The sequence below is a fragment of the Lissotriton helveticus genome, chromosome 1_1 (assembly GCF_964261635.1).
Source record: "Lissotriton helveticus chromosome 1_1, aLisHel1.1, whole genome shotgun sequence".
Lineage (NCBI taxonomy): Eukaryota > Metazoa > Chordata > Amphibia > Caudata > Salamandridae > Lissotriton > Lissotriton helveticus.
The window spans coordinates 1265368363-1265389871 of NC_136057.1; the positions used below are offsets into that span (position 1 = coordinate 1265368363).

Here is a 21509-nt window from a genome sequence, read left to right on the forward strand (position 1 = left end):
CTTTATCCCAGCAATGTCAAATCATTTTTCGATACTTATTGGTTTCATAAACTGAGTGGCAATCTATTCTAGTGAGGAATGGCACATTGCTGTTGGACAGTGAGCGCTATAAGAGCACAATAGTGTTAATTGTTGTATTTTGTTCTGATGTACAACTTCACTTTCATACACTACGATACCTTAAATGATGGATACCCTTTTAGGAGAATTCACTTTTTCAGTATTCAGAAATGACCCAGCAGATATTTCCTTCCTTCCACAAGACGCTGAACGTCCATTCATTCAAAACTTCTTGCTTGTCCGTCATTTGTGTCCTAGATAACTTGTCTTATTTTCGACATCGTGAATGTAAAGCCACAATTCCGCTGCGACTATTAAAACTGTTCTTTTTTTGTAATCTTAAAATAGAGGGCAGAATGGTCGTTTGCTCGATACTCACAATGGCTTGATGACCATCCATCCGAGAAAGATAGGCTTATCCTTATAAGGTAAATTTATTGTTTTATCTTCAAATATGTACGGCAAGTGTTTCCAAATTAAACACTGTATTTGCGAGGTTAATCTCTGTTTGTTGGCCCTGCGTTTAAATACCTTTTCTCATAATGTTGTTCCTCAATGTGATAAATGACTAAGCGACTGCATTCCTTTACAAATGCCATTACCACCAAAAATTAACTTTCAAAGTATATGTATAGTTATTACAAATCGAAAGAAAAAAAAAGTTTTCATACTTGAAAAGTTATTTTTAAATTAGTTGCTTGATGGTGTCAAGTCTGAATGCTTGAAAATACTGGGCGAACCTGCCTTTTATTATCTGTTGTGAAATTGCATATTTTATTAATAGCTTTATACTGAAACATCTGGGACTGTATTATGGAGAGTGCCCTGGGGGCGCACAGACATGTCCGCCCGCTTTGTGCACCCCCGGGGCTCTCTGGTACAGAAAGGGCCCTAGACAATTGTAAGGACCTTTCTGTAATACAGATAGTGCTGTTGCACATATAGGGCCAGCTCTATTACCAGAGGATGTTCCCTCATTTTCATGGGGGTGTGGCCTCACGCAAATGAGGGAATCCCTTTGCCTCTTCGCCCGCGCCATATTATAAACGCAGGCGCAGAGGAAAAGAAGCGGTCAGGAGGTGCACTGTCAGTGGGCACCCTGATGCCAGCCCTCTGGAAGGGGGCAAGGGGGTTGTATGAACCACTTAGACATCCCCTTGCAGGCAGGTGCATTCAGTCACTGCACCCGCCTGGAAGGGGATCCCTTTTACCCCTGAAAAGTGCAGTTAGGTTTCCACCTGCACTGTAAAACACGGAGTTGGTGCTTCACAGGCACTACATTTTTCACTTACATGCACTGCGTGAGTTTGGGGCTGCACTGGGGGCAGCGCATTCAGTGGAATAGGGTGCACTTTATCTGTTTTGGCCTGGCGCACTTGTGTTAAGGTGTGCTGTAGCGTAAAAGAGAACGTGCTTACAATCTATAAGAGGGGCCCTGATATTAAATTACCACATGACTTAACCCAGGTCTCCCCAGAACCCCCTTCACCTGCCTGGCTCCTGAGCGTTTTCTCAAAAATGCATTCAGCTGTTTCAATTAATGCCTCTTGAGAGATAGGAAATCCATGGACGTCCTTCGGTCTTTAGCTGTGGTATAGCCAGAAGCAACAGCATATTCCTTCCCCACTTGCTGTTGATGCATCTTGATCTTGACCTACAAAATAGGGCCAACACCCCGTTGAAACGTATCTGTTCTCCCGTACCGAATGCCTAAAGAATAAACTCTTTACCTCGTTAGTTGAGAATCTAGACAATAATTGCGTTCCTTGGACGTGAAGGAAGCATGCCACAATTCTTGCTTCTCAGATTCCAAGATTTAACTTTGCATATGTATCATTCTAAATGCCACAGAATACCACATACCTCCCTCTTTTTCACACAACATACCATAGAAGTATCCCCCTTTAACCAATATCCATACAACATTTCACTCAAACTACAAATAAACACACTCAACCCACCAACAGAATTAAAAACAACCCTCTTAAACTATACTTATTGCTATTCCCTTAAAGACTATCCTAAGTACACACCCTCATACGCATTCACAGCTTGAAAATAACTACTACCAAACCCACCTACTACACTCGTATAGATTTATCAATAACTAATTCAATCACCACTCAACCTATCAAAAACAACACACTAACTGTATAACCACAACCTAAGTACCTGGGACATACAATGTCACTTACCAGAAAGAAATTAATAAAAATCAAGAAAGACTCAAGCATATGGTCACTAATGATCGCACCTCCACACCCCATGCAAACCATCACATTCTGATAACCATCATGGACATATCTTAGTAGTGCTAACCTACTTCAAACAATTGAGATGGGGACCTACCTGTAGCTGGATTGAGAGCTCATCCTTTAAACCAAATTAGATTGAAGATATTTCAGCTAACACAATCTAGATTTAATATCTAAATTGATTTCCTTCTTCACAACATTACTCCTGCTCTCCCATCTAACCTTCTTGGTGAAACTTCTGTTCACTTTTATGCCAAATACCAGTTCCTTTTAGAAATCACTGTACCTTCCCAGACATGAGTTGACACCATTGTCCACATAGGTTCTGGGGGGGAACTCCTTCCTGGCAAAGTATGTTTTCTAGAAATTCAGTAACCCCATCAGAGGTTATACTCTCCACCATTTTAACCTCTGACCACGTAGAGAAATGGTCTGCCAGTACTGTCGGGGTTCTTCCTGTGCCAGTACAGCAAAAGGGTCCATGATATTGATTGTTAGATTGCACCATACACCTGTAGATATTCCATTGAACAGGCCTGAATAACACATGGCTTTGAAAATGTACTGCTTTTGGTGCAGTTATATACCCCTCCTGTCTACCTGTGTTCACTGCGGGCCTTAGTCTGTGTGTGATCCCTCACATAACCCAAATGACCGTCAGGGCTATGAGAGCTTTGACCGTCAGGGCTATGAGAGCTTTGAACAATCAAAATGGAGGAGTTACTTTGTGTCCTGACAGTATCACATAATTTCCTTCAGCAAGCTCCTCTTGAAGTATTTAAAAAGGTTGAGCATCACCTTTCAAATGTTCTAATTTTAACCATGCTGAATGAATGTTTTAACCATCCTTATGTTTGTTTTCCATGTCCCCCTTCCATTTGTCCTCTGATATCTCACCATAATGCCCTGGTACCAGCACACACACCCTAAATATTTAGTGGTGCTAGGGACTTAACATTCTACATCATAAACCTCATTTTTACCATCATCCCTTTTAAAAAATAAACATAAGACGCAATCAAGCTTAGTGTTACACTTTCTTAGCACAATCTCATTATAGAGTCAGACCAATTAAAGGGGGTTCTGTTACCAAAACAATACACATCCTCTGGTTAGGTTATAGCTTCGTTAACACACTCTTGTTAGGTCCCTTCACAATTCTAAGGAAAACGCCAATTAAGCCCTGGTAGATGTAGCATAAGGAGGAAGCAGTTCCCCAGAGAAATGTGTTTTTATGTTCAGGCAGTACCGGGAATTGTAAAGTCAAGAAAACAACACTAAAAATGCCCTAATGAATGTCGAAAAATATGAAAAAAATAATAAGCAAAAAAATGAAATTGTATAAATGGAACCGTGAATTTGAGGTAAAAAGCATCAAGAAAACACAACTCCCAATTTAAAGGTTAATTTTCCGGTTGATAGAGATACAATTTCTGGTTGACTGCGATAGAGAGTGAGGTGTTGGGGGAGGGTAAACCCAGCTTGTTGCACCGGTCCAAGTTTTTCTCTTAGGACTTAGCATTGTTTCAGAAGCTCCAGGTTGACTAGTGGTTTAAGGCAAGAGGGTAAAGCCTAGGAGGGTCCCTTAAATACACTGTCATCGAGCTCTTGATGAAGCTGATGATTTTGTGCCAAAAGATCTGAATAGGACACATCTGAATTATGTAGCTGCAGAGGTTGCTTCACTGCTGGGAAAAATTTGCCACATTACACCCGTCAGAATATTACCTTGAGACTTTGTCATTTTTTTGGTTCCCAATATCCACCAGAGTGGCAAGGCCGGAAGCTGTAGCTGGACAGAGGTCCAAAAAAGGTATAGTGCAAGAAAGGACATGAGCCCCCTAGACACTGCATGGACTTTGAAATACAGCAATAATCAGGATTTAGTTGCCCTCTCATGGAAGCCATGCCTCTGCCTTTTTTGCAGTCACTCTTTTTTCCAGTTACTTAAAAAGCTCCTCCTGGTCAATACTGCAACACTCAGGTCCTCATTTCAGGCTTCAAGGCTCCCGATCTCGCTCCAGCTAAATCTCTTTCAAGGTTGATTCTTCATTGGTCAGCTAGGACATTTTGGAGTCAAGGGCACTCTGTTTATTTCTGTCCAAGTAAATGTAAAGATAATAGTACACTGCTTTTTGTGAACCTGCAGATGGCTAACCACTTGATCCTTGAAGAGCAGTTCCTGAGTGCTAGGAGGAAATTCAAGATGCCCAAAACCATCCTTGGTCATGCACCTCAGCTGCCAGGCCCTAGAGGTGTGGTCAGCCTTGTAGAGGTGGACGACTTCCTGAATTTTCCACCTGCCCGTGAAAACTGCCTGGGGCAGGGGGAGGCTTTGTCCTCGAGTGAAGGACAGTTCCTTTGTCCAGTGGCGCTAGTGAATCCTTTGAAGCTCACCGCCACACCAATGTAATTCGCTAGCCATCCTGTGTGGGCGGAGGTGTCGGCTCCTGCTCACACAGGTCCTTTGTTTCTGACCTCTGGGAGCAGCACACACTTCCCAATATGAGGTCAGACTTCTGTCTTGGTGGCAAGGCTTCAAAAAAGCCCACCAAGGCAGGGGAATACTTGTTAAACTGGGTGGGCGCTGGCTAATGTGCCACCTCGGTACATGCTGGTTAAACCGGATTCCACCCATATGTCAGGGGTTAAAAAGCATGGCGTTTGACTCCAAACACAAAAATATTCGTCCAGGCCATCATGGAGCTGGACATATAGGTAATGTTCTAATGCCAGCCCATTGTATCTTATGGACCGCCGGTCAATTGCGATTGATTTACGTTTAGAATGCTACCACAGGGCAGAATATGCTTGTACATATACTTTCACACATAATAATCTGCACCCTGCCTCCTGGGCTACAGGAGGGCTACCTTAGGTGTGACCGACATATATTAAATGCGATAACATGACCCTGTCACACATGGTGTCTGCAGGGTCGAACTCAGGTAGTTAAACTGCTCGTGATGGGCTGCCAAGACAGACCTGAAGACGTGGTTTTACTTGGGTAACCAAGGTGGGACAGCAAGTGCTCCAGCCCTGGTACCCCTATTGGAAAGAGACTATTAGTTATGGATTCCTCACCTTAGAATTACTCCCAGGCGTCAGACTGGATCCAGAGAATTTTTCTTCAAGCAATTCAACATTGGTGTCATGATCACCGGAATGATGTTGCGGTATCTAATTAGATGCCGCTCCTGCGCGCTGACATTAGTTCTTTCTTTTTTCCCGCCAACCAGCGCAGATCCGGAGAGAGAGGTACCTCTAGTCACTTTTTGACTCTCTTTTTTAGACTTTTTGTCAACATCTTTTCCATTTGTCCGACTCCTGGTGCACAAGGATGTCATCTCGTCGGACCGGCTTCAAGCGTTGTGGCTCCTGCCACTAGCTGATGTCGGTAACGGACCCCCATCTTGTGTGCCTCTGGTGCCTGGAGCGCGACCACGACCCGAAGTTGTGCTTTGACTGCCGGGCCATGGCACTGAAGTCTTTATGGGAGCGGTCGCAAATGCTTCTGGAGGCCCAGCGGTCGGCTCCGCGCCGCTTGAGGTCCCGGTCGAGAGGGAGGTCGTGGGACCGGTCGCGGATCCATCACCACCACTCTTCATCGAAGTCTTCGGGTAAATTGAAGCACAAAAAGAAGATGAAGAAGCACCATCACTCTTCGCGTTCTCCCTGCCGTCGGCCGACGCCAGATGCAGAGGGTAGTTGTCCGGCTCCACCCGCGGAGCCTCTTGGGTAGGCTCCGAGCCTCCCTCCCTTTCCGGGAGCCAGAGAGAACCGTGCCCAACTTTGTTGCTTTTACGAAGCGCTCCACTCCATCTTTGGGCAGCATAAACTCTGCTGGTATGCCTTCAGGCCCCGCGGACTCGGCTGGGGGTCCTAGGCCTTCGATGCCGGCGGCTTCGGCGCCACAGGGATACAAGCCTGGATCCGGATCGGCGCAGAACGACCTTACAACCCCTCCCCGAGCGCGGAATCCATTGGCAACACCTCCGCCCCCTCCGACGTCCACCTCTGCCTTCCCCTCGACGTAGACATGGAGTCAGACTGGCGTTGACTGACGTCGGTACTGGCGCCGACCGGTACTTTTGTACCCCTGTTCTCCCCTGGTGTTCCCTATTGCCCTGAGTGGCTAACAGAGGAGGGTGAGGAGGACTGGGAGGAGTCTGTGGAGCCTCTGGCAGACCAGTTGGGAGAACCAGACTGGAGAGTGGAGTTGGGTGAGGCCAGTGGTCTGGGCACCTCTCCAGACTTTAGCATGCTATCTCCCGCTACCGTGGCTACGGAGGAGGGTGCATCATATGCAGTGGTGTTGCGTAGGGCAGCTGAGGCCTTAAACCTTGAGCTTCCTACAGTGGCGGTCAAGACTAACCTCCAGACCGAGGTGCTTTAACCGGAGCCCCTGCTGCCATTCAGTGAGGCCCTCACGGATATCCTTTTGGGCACTTGGTCCAAGCCCAACACTGGGCCCCCGTGGGTAGGATGACTGCCCGGCGCCAGGCGACCCCATTTTCCTCTCCCAATACCCTACCTCCAAGAGCTTGGTGGTCCAAGCCTCGATTCAAGGGCGCATTCCCTACCACTCCACCTGATACAGAATCCAAGAAGCTGGACCATCTTGGGAAGAAAATGTTTTCTTCCTCCAGCTTAGGACTGCGGTCGGTGAACACTGCATGTCTTTTGGGTCATTACTTCCATTCGGTGTGGGGCACGGTCGCACAGGTGCTGCCGCAGTGCCCGGGCCATGATCTCCCGTGCAGTTGCCGAAGGGCGAGACGCAGCAAAGTTCACCATACGATTTGGACTGGACACTGCCGACTCGCTGGGCAGGACGATTTCAGCGTCAGTAGCCCTGAGACGCTTCGCCTAGCTGAGGTCCACTGGCTTTTCAGGTAATGTCCAAGTTACGCTTTGGACATGCCCTTTGATGGCAGTCGCTTGTTTGCCGACAAAGCAGACACCGTGCTTGAGCGCTTTAAGGACTCCAGGACTATGGCCAGGTCCTTGGGTCTCGCTTCCCCGCTCAGTCTGCTTTTCGCCCCTTTCGTGGCTATGGAAGGGGTGCCCTGCCACGTTCCGCCCAGAGCCACAGGCCTACGCAAGCTGTCCAGCCTCTGAGCAGCCGTGGACGTGGGGACCCACCGTCGTGGGTCTGGGGGCCAGCGGGCAGGCCAGTTCACCAGTGCCCCCTCTGCAGCAGCCGCCAAGCCCTCCTAGTCCAATCTTTCAGGGCCACCATTTGCCAGTGGGCGGCAGGATTCACCATCACCTCCCCCACTAGCTCAACATCACTTCGGACAGGTGGGTTTTGCAGATAGTCCGAAGGGGCTGCTCCCCTCCGAAAATACCCCTCCATCCATGCCACCTCAATTCCATTTCATGTCAGAGGATCACTTGGCCCTTCTCCACCAGGAAGTTACGGCTCTTTTGGCCAAGAGAGCCATCGAGTGAGTTCCTGCCCCAGAAGTAGGTTGTGGTTGTTAGTCCCACTACTTTCTAGTGCCCAAGAAGGACAAGGGCCTGCGTCCTATCTTGGATGTCCGGAACGTCAACCGCTTCCTCCCGGAGGAGTTCAAAATGTTGACATTGGCTCAGGTCGTGTCTGCCCTCGACCCTTGAGACTGGATGGTAGCATTGGACTTGCAGGACGCTCATTTTCACATCCTCGTCCTGCCGGTCCACAGGCATTACCTACGGTTCACAGTAGGCCACAAGCACTATCAGTTTACCCCTTTGGCCTTACCGGCGCCCCTCGGGTGTTCGCGAAAGTGATGGCGGTGGTCGCAGCTCATCTGTGCAGATCAGGGGTTCCAGTCTTCCCCAATCTCGACAACTGGCTGTTAAAGGTGGGCTCGCCCCAGGCTGTTGTTTCCCACCTCCACTACGGCCGACCTCCTGCATTAGATGGGGTTCACCATCAACGTGCCAAAGTCACACCTGATTCCCGCCCAGAAGCTCCTTTTCATCAGAGCAGTTCTGCACACAGCGCAGTTTTGGGCTTATCCTCCTGAGCAGCAAGTCCGGGATATTCGGGCTATGATACTGAGCTTTCAGCCTCCATCCAGGGTTTCGGTCAGAATGACCCTTCGATTACTGGGCCTCATGGCCTCCTTCATCGTGCTGGTGGACTATGCCACGTGGCATATGCAGGCTTTTCAGTGGGACCTGAAGTTCCAGTGGGCATAGCATCAGGGGAATCTTTCCAATTGCATCCAGATCTTGGAGGGCACTGCACACCAATTGCAGTGATGGCTAATGAACCAGGATTGGGTCAACGGCAGGTAACCTTCCCTTCCCCAACTAGAGTTCACAGTGGTGACAGACCCATCACTCCTGAGGTGGGGGGGCTACATGGGGGAGGCAGAGATCAGAAGCATCTGGTCTCTGACGGAGTCTGGACTCCACATCAACATTCTCGAGCTCTGGGCGATTCGTCTTGCACTAAAGGCATTCCTCTCTTTTGTCAAAGGAAGAGTAGTGCAGGTGTTCACAGATAACACCACTGCCATGTGGTACTGCAACAGACAGGGCGGGGGGGTTGTGGATCCTAATTCAGGAGGCACTTCGTCTCTGGAAGTGGCTGGAACATCAGGGCATGTCCCTGGTGGTTCAACACCTTGCAGGTTCTCTGAATGCCAGGGCGGATGAACTCAGCCGTCGGTGCATGATGGGTCACGAATGGGGTCTTCACTCGGAGGTGGTGCAAGGTCTCTTTCAGCAGTGGGGAGAGCCTTAGTTAGATCTATTCACCACCGAAGAGAACATGCAATGTCAGCAGTTCTGCGCGTTGGAAAGGTTGTGGATCCCTTTTCTGCCCCTCTTTCTGAGTTTCTCCTCTTCATTCCTTCCTTGGCCCAGCAGGACTCTGCTCTGGCACTCTCAAGGGCTATCTTTCAGCTTTTCTTTACCTTCCAGATCACCCTTGTCTTTTCAAGTCCACTATTGTAAATCGTTTCCTTAAGGGCCTTACTCACTTGTTTCCTCCTATTCCTTTCGTAATGCTCCAGTGGGACTTGAACCTGGTTCTGACCTAACACATGTGTACATAACTGTCCTCTCAGACTTTTGACACTGCCTTTTTGGTTGCCATCACCTCTGCTCGCAGGGCGAGTGAGCTTCAGGCTCTTTCTTCCAAACCTCCTTTCCTGGCTGTTCATCCGGACAAAGTTGTCCTTCTCACTAGGCCTTCTTTCCTTCCCAAAGTGGTTACCTCTTTCCACATAGGACAGACCATCACTTTGCCCACCTTCTTCCCGCCCCGCATCCTTCTAAAGAGGAAGAGAGGCTCCACCGTCTGGATCCAAAACATGGGCTGTCATTCTATCTGAATCGGACAAAACAATTCCGGGTGGATGATCAGCTCTTTGTTGGCTATGTTATGTTATGTTAATTGTTTTTTGTACCGCGCACAGCTGCCCCAGCAAAGGGGCGTCCTGGCGCCTTGAGAAGGTAAACACAACACAAACATCTAAAAGGAGCGTGCTCCGACAGGCGGATTTAGGGAAACAAAAAGGTTTTTATTGCTCGCCTGAACTGCAAAAGGTTATCCATCGCCCGAAGCTCAGCAGGAAGGGAGTTCCATAACTTTGCAGCCACCACTGGAAAAGAGCGCCCACCCATTCTGCTAAGTTTGAAACGAGGGACCGTAGACAGGTGCATACCCTGGGATCTCAAGGGTCGTACCGGAACATACGGCTTTAAGAGGTTATTCAGAATTTGTGGAGCCATACCTTTAAGGATTTTAAAAGCCAGGCAGAGTACCTTAAATTTAATCCTCTGGCTCATAGGGAGCCAGTGTAAGGAACGCAGAGTCTTAGAGACAGAGCATCATTTAGGTAGTCCCACCACCACTCTAGCGGCGGTGTTCTGCACTCGCTGTAATCGGGTAAGTTCTGCCTGGTTGGTCCCGGCCAAGAGTGCGCTGGCGTAGTCCAACCTGGACAGGACCGACGCCTGGACCACCAGCTGTCTGGTGGAAGCATCAAAGAACTTAAGTATTGGCCTAAGTCCTCTGATGACACCATAACAAGAGCCTGCCACTCTCTTGGTATGGCACGTAAAACTAAACGCCGGGTCCAACCATACCCCGAGGTTTCTTATCTCAATTACAGGAGAAGGAGTCGTCCCCAGTTCTTGTGGCCACCAGTTATCGTTCCACAGCCCGGCCTGTTTTCCCAGCACCATGACCTCAGTTTTTTTAGTATTTAATTGGAGACAGTTCTGATTCATCCAATTTGCCACGGCACAGATGCCCTCGCGAAACATGAGGGCCTCCACATTAGAATCCCCACTCAACGTGACCGCCAGCTGCGTGTCATCCGCATAGGAAACCATTGTCAGGCCCCAGCGTTTGACCACCGCAGCCAGCGGTCTAACGTAAAGGTTAAATAGAGTGGGGCTCAAAGATGACCCTTGTGGGACCCCTAGTGTCAGCGGGTATGATTTAGATTTGCCGGGTGGAATAGCGACCTGGAACGATCTGTTCGATAGAAAGGAACGAAACCAACACAGCGCGGAGCCACTGACTCCCACTTCCTCGAGTCGCTGCAAAAGGATACCGTGTGAAACCGTGTCGAACGCGGCACTCAGATCTAATAACAGGAGTGCCGCAGTTCGACCGGAAGCCAGCACGGAGCGCAGATGCTCGAACATAAACAGTAGAGCAGTCTCCGTGCTGTGACCTGCACGGAATCCATTTTGCGTGGGATCCAAGATGTTAGCTCTGGCAAGGTGGTCAGCCAGGATCCCATTCACATGGGCCTCAGCCACTTTGGTGACCCATGGCAGCAACGAGATGGGGCGATAGCTCTCGGGCTTAAGAGGGTCCAGAGTAGTCTTTTTTAAGATAGGCGTGACTACCGCCTGTTTCCACCTAGTGGGCACAGTTCCCGAGGCCAACGACAAATTAATAAGATCCAGTACCGGAGCACGGCACACCGCCGACATATCCCTCAACAAAGCCGGTTTAAGTGGGTCCATAGGAGAACCTGACTTAATTTTCCTGTTCAGAGAGTTAAATGTTTCCATGGATAGGGGAGGTAGTATATCCAGCTCCACACCAATATCCTTGGGCGCACTACATGGTTCTGGAGTCGGCAGAACAGTGGGAAAAGTGCGGTAAATGGCTTGCACTTTACTAGTGAAGAAAGATGCCAAGTTTTCGCAGTGAGCGTCTGAACGTATTTCTGTGGCAGTGCTTCTCTTGGCTAGAAGGTCTTTTAACACCTTAAATATCACTTTAGAGGGGTTGGAGCTACTCAGAAATTCCTGTGCATAGTGGGCTGCACGCGCTCTACATACCGCTCTGTGATATGCTTTGGTTTTCCCCGCGTAACAGATTTTAAGCGCGGGGTCGAAAGATTTTCTCCAGCGCCTTTCGGCTTGCCTGCACTCTCTCTTGAGAGATGCAAGCGCGCTGTCATACCAAGGGCTATGATCTTTGACCCGGCGTTTCGACCAGACCAACGGGACAAGAGAGTCAAGCGCATAAGAAATCCATTCACAGAACGAGTCATAGCCCCCATCCACATTCGTGAAAGGAGCTAGCGGCACCTTCTCCAATAGAAGATAGAAATCCTCTAGCTTCAATTTATGCCACTGTCGAGCGAGAGTAGTTATGTTCTGGGAGGAAAAAAGGGGCTCTGACATGGGGATGATCGCTTTCACTAACAAGTGATCAGTCCACACCAGCCGAGTGGGGCTAAATACCTGGACTCCCTCTAAATTGGTGAAGAATGGATCAAGCACATGCCCATCTCGGTGTGTAGGAAAAGTCACCAATTGAGAGAGCTGCAGGGCTTCTAGGTCAGACAGAAAACTCCGAATGGAGGGTAGGGATGGACAATCAAGGTGCAAATTGAGATCGCCAAGCACATTGAAGTTAGCACATCCCAACGCCTCGGAGCTGATGTAGTCCGGGAGAGCGGCCCTAAAGGCAGCATCGCAGCCCGGAGGTCGATAAATTAAAAGACCAGAGAAGGTATATTGTTGACTAAAAGAGATTTTAAAACGAGCACATTCGCAGCCGAAAAGCTTCACGTCCTTCCAATCACAGGGGAAACACAGCTTAACCGCCATCGCGATTCCACCCCCTCTTGTGCCACGATTAAGAGTGAACACCGCATATTCCGGGGGGAAGGCCAGGTTTAAAACGGAGGTATCTGCATCCTGCAGCCAGGTCTCTGTCATGAAAAGAGCGTCAGGAGACTCGTTAGTCAATAAGTCATGAATCTCCGCATAATGCTTGACCAGGGACCTGACATTCAGGTTGCAGATAGTGATATCACGTACCCCAGGCGATCCTTTGCTCAAAGCTGGTAACTTAAAAGATCGTATACGGGACGGAGATGGTAATATCCAGCTGCAACACGTGCAGTGATATGGGCCACATAACGGCCCCACTGGGGGCGGGCAACAGTCAGAGGACCGGCCTCGAATCATCAGCAGGTCATCCCTACAGTACCTGATCGCTGTTATGGTCATCCTAAGTGGTGTAAATCATAGAGTCCTGCCACGCCCCGCGCCTCCTTAGCGCTGACGGGCGCAGACGGGCAGGACTCTGGCAAGACTCCGGCACAGCGCAGGCACACCCGCTGCGCGGAAAGGAGAGCTTTAAATAGGCGTCCCTCGCCTCAGCCTGAGCGCTAGAGCGCTCACCGATGTGTCCCAGCCGGGTCCACACCACTCCAAAATGGCGCCCAGATCCCAACCCACCCGAGAGTCCTGACCCGCCAAGCGGCGGTGGGGGTACCGATTAAAGTGCAGGTAAGGGGGCGCTAAGAAGTCCCAAATGAGCGCGCTTGTTAAAATGACAAAAATAAGCTCCAACAGTGAATTAAAAATCGTAGCGCTGCACAGGTAGCGCTTAGCGCGATGCTGCACGCAAATACCTTCTCGCGGGAACAGCCACTTAGATCGCCTTAAGTAGGCGTCCCTCGCCTCAGCCTGAGCGCTAGAGCGCTCACCGATGTGTCCCAGCCGGGTCCACACCACTCCAAAATGGCGCCCAGATCCCAACCCACCCGAGAGTCCTGACCCGCCAAGCGGCGGTGGGGGTACCGATTAAAGTGCAGGTAAGGGCGCTAAGAAAGGTTGGGCCATGCAAAAGCGGACCATCTCTCGATGGGTCATTCTTTGCATCAAAATTTGTTATTCGTTCGCAAATAAGGAACCTCCAGTGGGGCTGCGTGCTCAGAGCGACGGCAGCCACTACTGCTTTGGGCCGTGGAGTTCCCCTTCATGACATCTTCCAGGCAGCCACGTGGGCTTCATTGCACACTTTCACTAAACATTACTGCCTGGACATCCAAGTCCAGAGAGACAGCTTCTTTGGCGGTTCAGTTCTCCAGGACTTTCTGGTGTGAACGTAGTTCGCAGACCCACCTCTGGGATTGGTATTGCTAAGGTATCTATTCTAAGGTGAGGAATCCATAACTAATAGTCTCTTTCAGAGGAACAAGTTACTTACCTTCGGTGACGATGTATCTGTAAGAGACATATATTAGTTACGGATTCCTCACCGCCCCACCCATTTTTCCCGTTCTGCAAACTGACTTCTAGGGTAAGGGACTCCCTTTCAGGGCCCTAGTTTTGTGCACCAGTGGTCAGTGTCTTTCATTGCTCTGCACTACTGGTGTGGAATGTCGTGTAAAAAACTGGCGTCCGCATGCAAGGGCGGCGTCTAAGTAGATACCGCGACATTATTCCAGCAATCATGACGCCAATGACGAATGCAGAGTGGACCGACGCCATCTACCGACGCGTAGGGGTACTGCTAAAGAAAAATTCTCCGGATCCAGTCTGACGCCTGGGGGTAATTCTAAGGTGAGGAATCCATAGCTAATATATGTCTCTTAAAGATATATCGTTACCAAAGATAAGTAACTTGTTCTTTACATCGCACTAGGGCATTACAGGGGTGTAAAGTACTTGCCAATTGGGTGTACCAATTCACATTTACAGTTTGAGGGAAAGAGCACTAATGCTGGGCCTGGTTAGCAGGACCAAGCACACTTTCAGATCAATTACCACAGCATCTAGCAGCAAAAAAGTGTGGGGATGATCATCTGAAAGGGGCACTTTACAACACTAATGCACACCGTAGATGGCGAAAACTGTCTTTGGTCTCTTGTAGTCCTGCTCAGAGAGGACCTCGATTAGCAGTTCAGGCTAGACTGTTCCAATTGGAGCAGGAACAAGGCTGATTTGCATATGGCTGGGTCTAATCTGAGTTCACATGGTGGGCAAAAGAGTCATGTACTGGGATGCAGTCTGAGTAATTATCAGTGGCTGAGATTTATTCAAGCATCCAACCCATCGCGTTTTTGTTTACTAGATTTCTTACCCAGTTCATCTACTGTGCTTTTGCTGCAATTATCATCAGGGTGGTAGAGTCCCTAGACATTTCCTTGTTATTCCAGAGTTAGAAACCAACAAGCGGACTGAATTGATCAGTCCGCACAACAGTCTGAAACCTTGCTTTCATGTATATAAAAACACCCTTGGCTTCAGAAAGACTTGAGCTCTTGGCATTGAAGCATCATTCTGCACCTATTGACACATTCCCTCTAACCCCACAGAGTTGGTACTCAAATGATTCCTCTATGTCTCATCTCAACCAAATGCTTCTGTTCATCCAAACAGTGATTCTCAAAAAGGGTAAGGCTTGAAAGGCAAATGAATTAACCATTGGATGCTAAGGCACTTTCAGATTCTTCATTGAATTTCCATTGAAATCAATGGAAACTCCATGACGAGCTGAGCTCGTCATGAGCGTCCAAGGGGTTAAAAGCATTGCTTTGGAAGGCCTGAACTTCTGATGCCAAGTTTTCACTATCAAGATGTACGATTGTCCTGTGGGAAAAGCCCTGGCTGGCAATCCACGTAACACAATGGGAGAGGTGGAGGTAAGTCAGGGCACACCCTCCACAGTTTCATGTCGGAAACCACAACAAGGCTGGCAACCCCACATTTGCCAAAGCATATGCAGGGGCCACTTTAGGTGGATGCTTGCGGATGGCATGGAGACTTTCAAGCATTATCCGTTCACAAGTCTTGACATGGATGTTGCTATTGCCCAGTCTATGGACCCACGCATTGATGCACTTACTGTTTCTGTGGAACAGGCAATCTGGACTGATTGATATGCTGTTCAGCGATCTTTGCAAAAACAACAGTTGATGGACAGAATGCAGAACAATGTCATACATTCACCCCAGTACAGAGATCTGGGCCTAAATCCATCGTTTTTTTTGCTCCCCATGCCGTGCCAGTTTGAACCCAGCCATATGCAAATCAGTCTTGACCCTGTGCCTCATGGGTACAGTCCAGCCCGAACTGCCAAGCCAGGTCCTCCCTGGACTGGAAACAAGCATCCTAGGACCGGTTTCGGGGTTTCACCCCTCTTCAGCCAGGATAGCTTGATTCCAGTGGCATGAAGAGCATGGGACTCACGCCTGAGCATACCCGTCCCACTCGGGGTGACAAATGCAAAACAAGCATTTGCAATGCAATAGGTCTCGCATTAGGAAAGTTTGAGCTATTGGTCTTGTAAATGACAATTTTTTTTATTTATGTGTTGGTTTTGAAAATAGCTAAATTAATAGCTTTGTCATTTACAATGCCAATCGTTATAACTTTCGCAAATGTGACACCTATAGCATTTGTAATGCAACATGTTTTGTATTTACGTGACTTAGATGTATTGATATTACAAATAACATTGGCTTTTAATTTTTTTACATAATTAATACTTAAATAAAAGTGATTGTAATTTATAATGGCAATAGCTTAAACTTTTGTAAATAACTTGTGTGAAGATTATGTTCAGTGTATTTTATTGTGACGAAAATCCAAGAACAGAAGTGAAATATTAACATCTTTTTGTGACATTTGTAATAAAGCTTGAAACATTCAGAGAACATATTAGAACCAGTTGTTGTTGAATGGTTGCACAGAGTGATGCTGTGATGGCCCTGAGTGATGCAGTGGTGGCGCATAATGATGCTGTGATGGCCCTGAGTGATGCTGTGGTGGCGCTGAGTGATGCTGTGGTGGCGCTGAGTGATGCTGGGGTGGTGCTGAGTGATGCTGGGGTGGCGCTGAGTGATGTTGTGGGGGTGCTGAGTGGTGCTGAGTGATGCTGTGGTGGTGCTGAGTGATGATGTGGTGGCGCTTAGTGGTGCTGTGGTGGTGCTGAGTGGTGCTGTGGTGGTGCTGAGTGGTGCTGGGGTAGCGCTGAGTGATGCTGTGATGGCCCTGAGTGATGCAGTGGTGGCGCATAATGATGCTGTGATGGCCCTGAGTGATGCTGTGGTGGCGCTGAGTGATGCTGTGGTGGCGCTGAGTGATGCTGGGGTGGTGCTGAGTGATGCTGGGGTGGCGCTGAGTGATGTTGTGGGGTGCTGAGTGGTGCTGAGTGATGCTGTGGTGGTGCTGAGTGATGATGTGGTGGCGCTTAGTGGTGCTGTGGTGGTGCTGAGTGGTGCTGTGGTGGTGCTGAGTGATGCTGGGGTAGCGCTGAGTGATGCTGGGGTGGCACTGAGTGATGCTGTGGTGGCGCTGAGTGATGCTGTGGTGGTGCTGAGTGGCGCTGTGGTGGTGCTGAGTGATGCTGTGGTGGTGCTGAGTGGTGCTGTGGTGATGCTGAGTGGTGCTGTGGTGATGCTGAGTAGTGCTGTGGTGGTGCTGAGTGGTGCTGTGGTGGTGCTGAGTGATGCTGTGGTGGTGCTGAGTGATGCTAGGGTGGCGCTGAGTGATGCTGTGGTGGTGCTGAGTGGTGGTGCTGAGTGGTGCTGAGTGGCGCTGTGTGATGCTGTGGTGGTGCTGAGTGATGCTGTGGTGGTGCTAAGTGATGCTGTGGTGGTGCTGAAAGGTGCTGTGTGATGCTGTGGTAGTGGTGCTGGGGTGGTGCTGAGTGATAATGTGGTGGTGCTGTGGTGGTGCTGAGTGATAATGTGGTGATGCTTAGTGATGCTGGGGTGGCGCTGAGTTATGCTGTGGTGGCGCTGAGTGATGCTGTGGTGGTGCTGAGTGGTGCTGTGTTGGTGCTGTGGTGATGCTGGGGTGGCGCTGAGTGATGCTGCGGTGGTGCTGAGTGATGCTGGGGTGGCGCTGAGTGATGCTGGGGTGGCGCTGAGTGGTGCTGTGGTGGCGCTGAGTGGTGCTGCTGAGTGATGCTGTGGTGGCGCTGAGTGATGATGTGGTGGTGCTGAGTGATGATGTGGTGGCGCTGAGTGGTGCTGCTGAGTGGTGCTGTGGTGGCGCTGAGTGGTGCTGTGGTGGTGCTGAGTGATGCTGGGGTAGCGCTGAGTGATGCTGGGGTGGCACTGAGTGATGCTGTGGTGGTGCTGAGTGATGCTGTGGTGGTGCTGAGTGATGCTGTGGTGGTGCTGAGTGGTGCTGTGGTGGTGCTGAGTGGTGCTGTGGTGGTGCTGAGTGGTGCTGTGGTGGTGCTGAGTGGTGCTGTGGTGGTGCTGTTGTGGTGCTGTGGTGGTGCTGTGGTGGTGCTGTGGCGGTGCTGAGTGATGCTGTGGCGGTGCTGAGTGATGCTGTGGCGGTGCTGAGTGATGCTGTGGTGGTGCTGAGTGGTGCTGTGATGGTGCTGTGGTGGTGCTGAGTGATGCTGGGGTGGCGCTGAGTGATGCTGTGGTGGCGCTGAGTGATGCTGTGGTGGTGCTGAGTGGTGCTGTGGTGGTGCTGGGTGGTGCAGAGTGATGCTGTGATGGTGCTGTGGTGATGGGTAGTGATGCTGTGGTGGTGCTGTTGTGGTGCTGAGTGATGCTGTGGTGGTTCTGAGTAATGCTGTGGTGGTGCTGAGTGGTGCTGTGGTGGTACTGAGTGATGCTGTGGTGGTGCTGAGTGGTGCTGTGGTGGTGCTGAGTGGTGCTGTGGTGGTGCTGAGTGGTGCTGTTGTGGTGCTGAGTGGTGCTGTTGTGGTGCTGAGTGATGCTGTGGTGGTGCTGAGTGATGCTGTGGTGGTGCTGAGTGATGCTGTGGTGGTGCTGAGTGATAATGTGGTGGTGCTGAGTGATGTGGTGGTGCTGAGTGATAATGTGGTGGTGCTGAGTGATAATGTGGTGGTGCTGAGTTATGCTGTGGTGGTACTGTGGTGGTGCTGAGTTATGCTGTGGTAGTGCTGAGTGGTGTTGTGGTGGTGCTGAGTGGTGCTGGGGTGGTGCTGAGTGATGTTGTGGTGGTGCTGAGTGATGCTAGGGTGGCGCTAAGTGATGCTGTGGTGGTGCTGTGGTGGTGCTGAGTGGTGCTGGGGTGGCGCTGAGTGATGCTGTGGTGGTGCTGAGTGGTGGTGCTGGGTGATGCTGAGTGATGCTGTGGTGGTGCTCAGTGATGCTGTGGTGGTGCTCAGTGATGCTGTGGTGGTGCTGAGTGATGCTGTGGTGGTGCTGAGTGGCGCTGTGGTGGTGCTGAGTGATGCTGTGGTGGTGCTGAGTGTTGCTGTGGTGATGCTGAGTGGTGCTGTGGTGGTGCTGAGTGGTGCTGTGGTGGTGCTGAGTGGTGCTGTGGTGGTGCTGAGTGGTGCTGTGGTGGTGCTGAGTGATGCTGTGGTGGTGCTGAGTAATGCTAGGGTGGCGCTGAGTGATGCTGTGGTGGTGCTGAGTGGTGGTGCTGAGTGGTGCTGGGGTGGCGCTGAGTGATGCTGTGGTGGTGCTGAGTGGTGGTGCTGGGTGATGCTGAGTGATGCTGTGGTGGTGCTGAGTGATGCTGTGGTGGTGCTGAGTGATGCTGTGGTGGTGCTGAGTGATGCTGTGGTGGTGCCGAGTGATGCTGTCGCGGTGCTGAGTGATGCTGTGGTGGTGCTGAGTGGTGCTGTGGTGGTGCTGTGGTGGTGCTGAGTGATGCTGTGGTGGTGCTGAGTGGTGCTGAGTGATGCTGTGGTGGTGCTGAGTGATGCTGTGGTGGTGCTGAGTGATGCTGTGGTGGTGCTGAGTGATGCTGGGGTAGCGCTGAGTTATGCTGTGGTGGTGCTGAGTGTTGCTGTGGTGGTGCTGAGTGATAATGTAGAAGAAATAAACAGCATGCGACCTGATGCAAAATAGCAAGGTCTGAGTGGCGTATCAACACAAAAGGAAAGATATAGAAATACATATTTTGAGGGTCAGCTTCGTTAGAGATAACCGCTTTGATTGAGTACTTTCCTTCTGAGTTCCGTACAATGTGCATTGCATGTGAATTTTCACAATCAAAAGTGCATATTAAAGGTAAATGCAAACAGAGCAATGGCTAAAAGTTAAACTCCCGCTGCTGCCATCAGAGCCTAACCTTTTTGACATCGAAACTGGGCCAACTCAGCCGTTCGTCCTTCCGAGGTCAATTAACTGACCAACATCCTCTTTTACAGCTCACGCAAAAACGGCGGAATCAGGCTTCATAGAAAAAAAAAGTTATTAATTTTCGAAAGCGTGGCCAATCAGTAACGAAATAATGTTTGCAATAGGGACATCTGTACATAAAGCATCTATATTACACACAATCAATGCCTCTTTAGCATTGGATAATACACAGACGCTGATTTCGCCAGTTGCAGTATGGATTTTTCCATGAATTATTTTTTTCTTCTCATGTTTTTTTACAAATTACTACATCCGATCACAAGCGCATAATTATGAACGCTGCACTTTCTAGACAGTTTCTTGCGGATATTTAGTGCTGCGTCGTGAAGCACACGACTGCCGCACTGGTGAATTGTAGTGATTTACGCTGGGACCTGGAAATGAAATCACCTTCCTCCACGTGAAAAAAGCCGACGTTCCGATTCCGGCCTTAAATATGAAACGGATGAAAATAACTTCGGAGGCTCAAGTTTTGAATCTGTGTATTGTGAGGGCGCGTACATTTTAAGTGTGACGTGCCTGGTCCTTTTTCAACGTACAGAGGGGATTTAATCTCCCCGTGCCTGAATGTATAATGTAAATAATACGGTGCTCACGTAAAGGTAAAGCGCTCCAATACCTTCGGGTCGAGTTTGCACTATATAAAATATGAAACAAAAAAGAAAGGTGAGGCGGGGCACCTGATGTACGAGGAGGGCGTGAATTGAGCTTTAATGGCACTTTGAGAAGGTGGGGAGACAATGAAGCCACGCACAGTGGTCGTGTCGAAAAGTTTGGGAGGCGCAGCCTAAAGAAAAGGAGGTGTGCCCGAAAGTTGGGGGCGTGTCGGACAGCGGAGAAGCAGGAGTAGCTTGGAAGTGTTGCATGCAGTCTGCGCGCATGCGCCTGAGGTGCTCAGATCGCAGCGGTTGCTGAAAGGCTGCGCACCATGGCACCTTTGCTGAAGCTTGGCACCCTGGTCCTCCTCAGTTTATGGTGTTTGCGCAGCAGGGTGTCCCAGGCGGCGGCTGCGAGCCCCCGCAAGGGCGCAGCGGAGCAGTGCGGGCCAAAGGTAAGCCGGGCGCGCTGGCACCTGATGGCATGTCTGTCCTGCACCAGCTGGGGAAGTCCGCTGGCCCGGGCATGCATTCCTTGGATCACCTGGGGAAGTCCACAGGTCGCGGCTGTGCATAGCGCTTTGTTAGAAGGGGGTTTTGGGAGCTCTGTACCCCGGCTGTGCAGAGAACACCCGGACTGTGGGACACGCAGAAAGAGCCCGGTAAGTGGAGGGGGGGGTGTACGTGCATGTGTCTGTGTGTGTTCGAGTGTGTCTGTGCGTGTGTCTGTCTGTGTGCGCGTGCGTCTGTTTAAGGGGGGGTGCGTGTGTGTATGCAGTGTGTGTGTGCCTGTGTATGCGTGTGGCTGTGTATGTGCGTGAGTGTGGCTGGGTGAGTGTGTTTGCGCATGGGAATGAGGCACGAGAGGGGCACGGCGCCGTGCGCGCCCACGAGGTGAAATCTGCGCTCGTGCCCCTCTCGTGTCTACATTCCCAAATACGGCTGACAATAGGTCTTTCGCTGACGCTCGACCTAAACAACAGTTGATGGACAGAATGCAGAACAATGTCATACATTGTTTGCTGTAACACTTTTCGCCCTAAGTGGGATGGGTATGCCCAGATGTGGGTCCCTTGCTCACTGTGCCACTGGATTCAAGCTAGCCTAGCTGAAGAAGGGTGAAATACCCTGAAACCGGTCCCAGGATGCTTGTTTCTGGTCCAGGTAGGACCTGGCCTGGTAGTTCGGTCTGGACTGTTCCCATGAGGCACAGGGTCAAGACTGATTTGCATATGGCTGGGTATAAA

At 50.1% G+C, this 21509-nt stretch overlaps 1 protein-coding gene across 1 annotated transcript in view; it reads left to right on the top strand.

Annotated features, from left to right (window-relative positions):
* Positions 1-21509, top strand: part of COG5 (component of oligomeric golgi complex 5) — a 1467851-nt gene that overhangs the window by 1401499 nt on the left and 44843 nt on the right. Inside the window, exon 21 of the mRNA XM_078680311.1 lies at positions 409-488. Coding sequence (XP_078536437.1) covers positions 409-488 — 80 coding nt within the window. The remainder of the gene's footprint in view (positions 1-408; positions 489-21509) is intronic.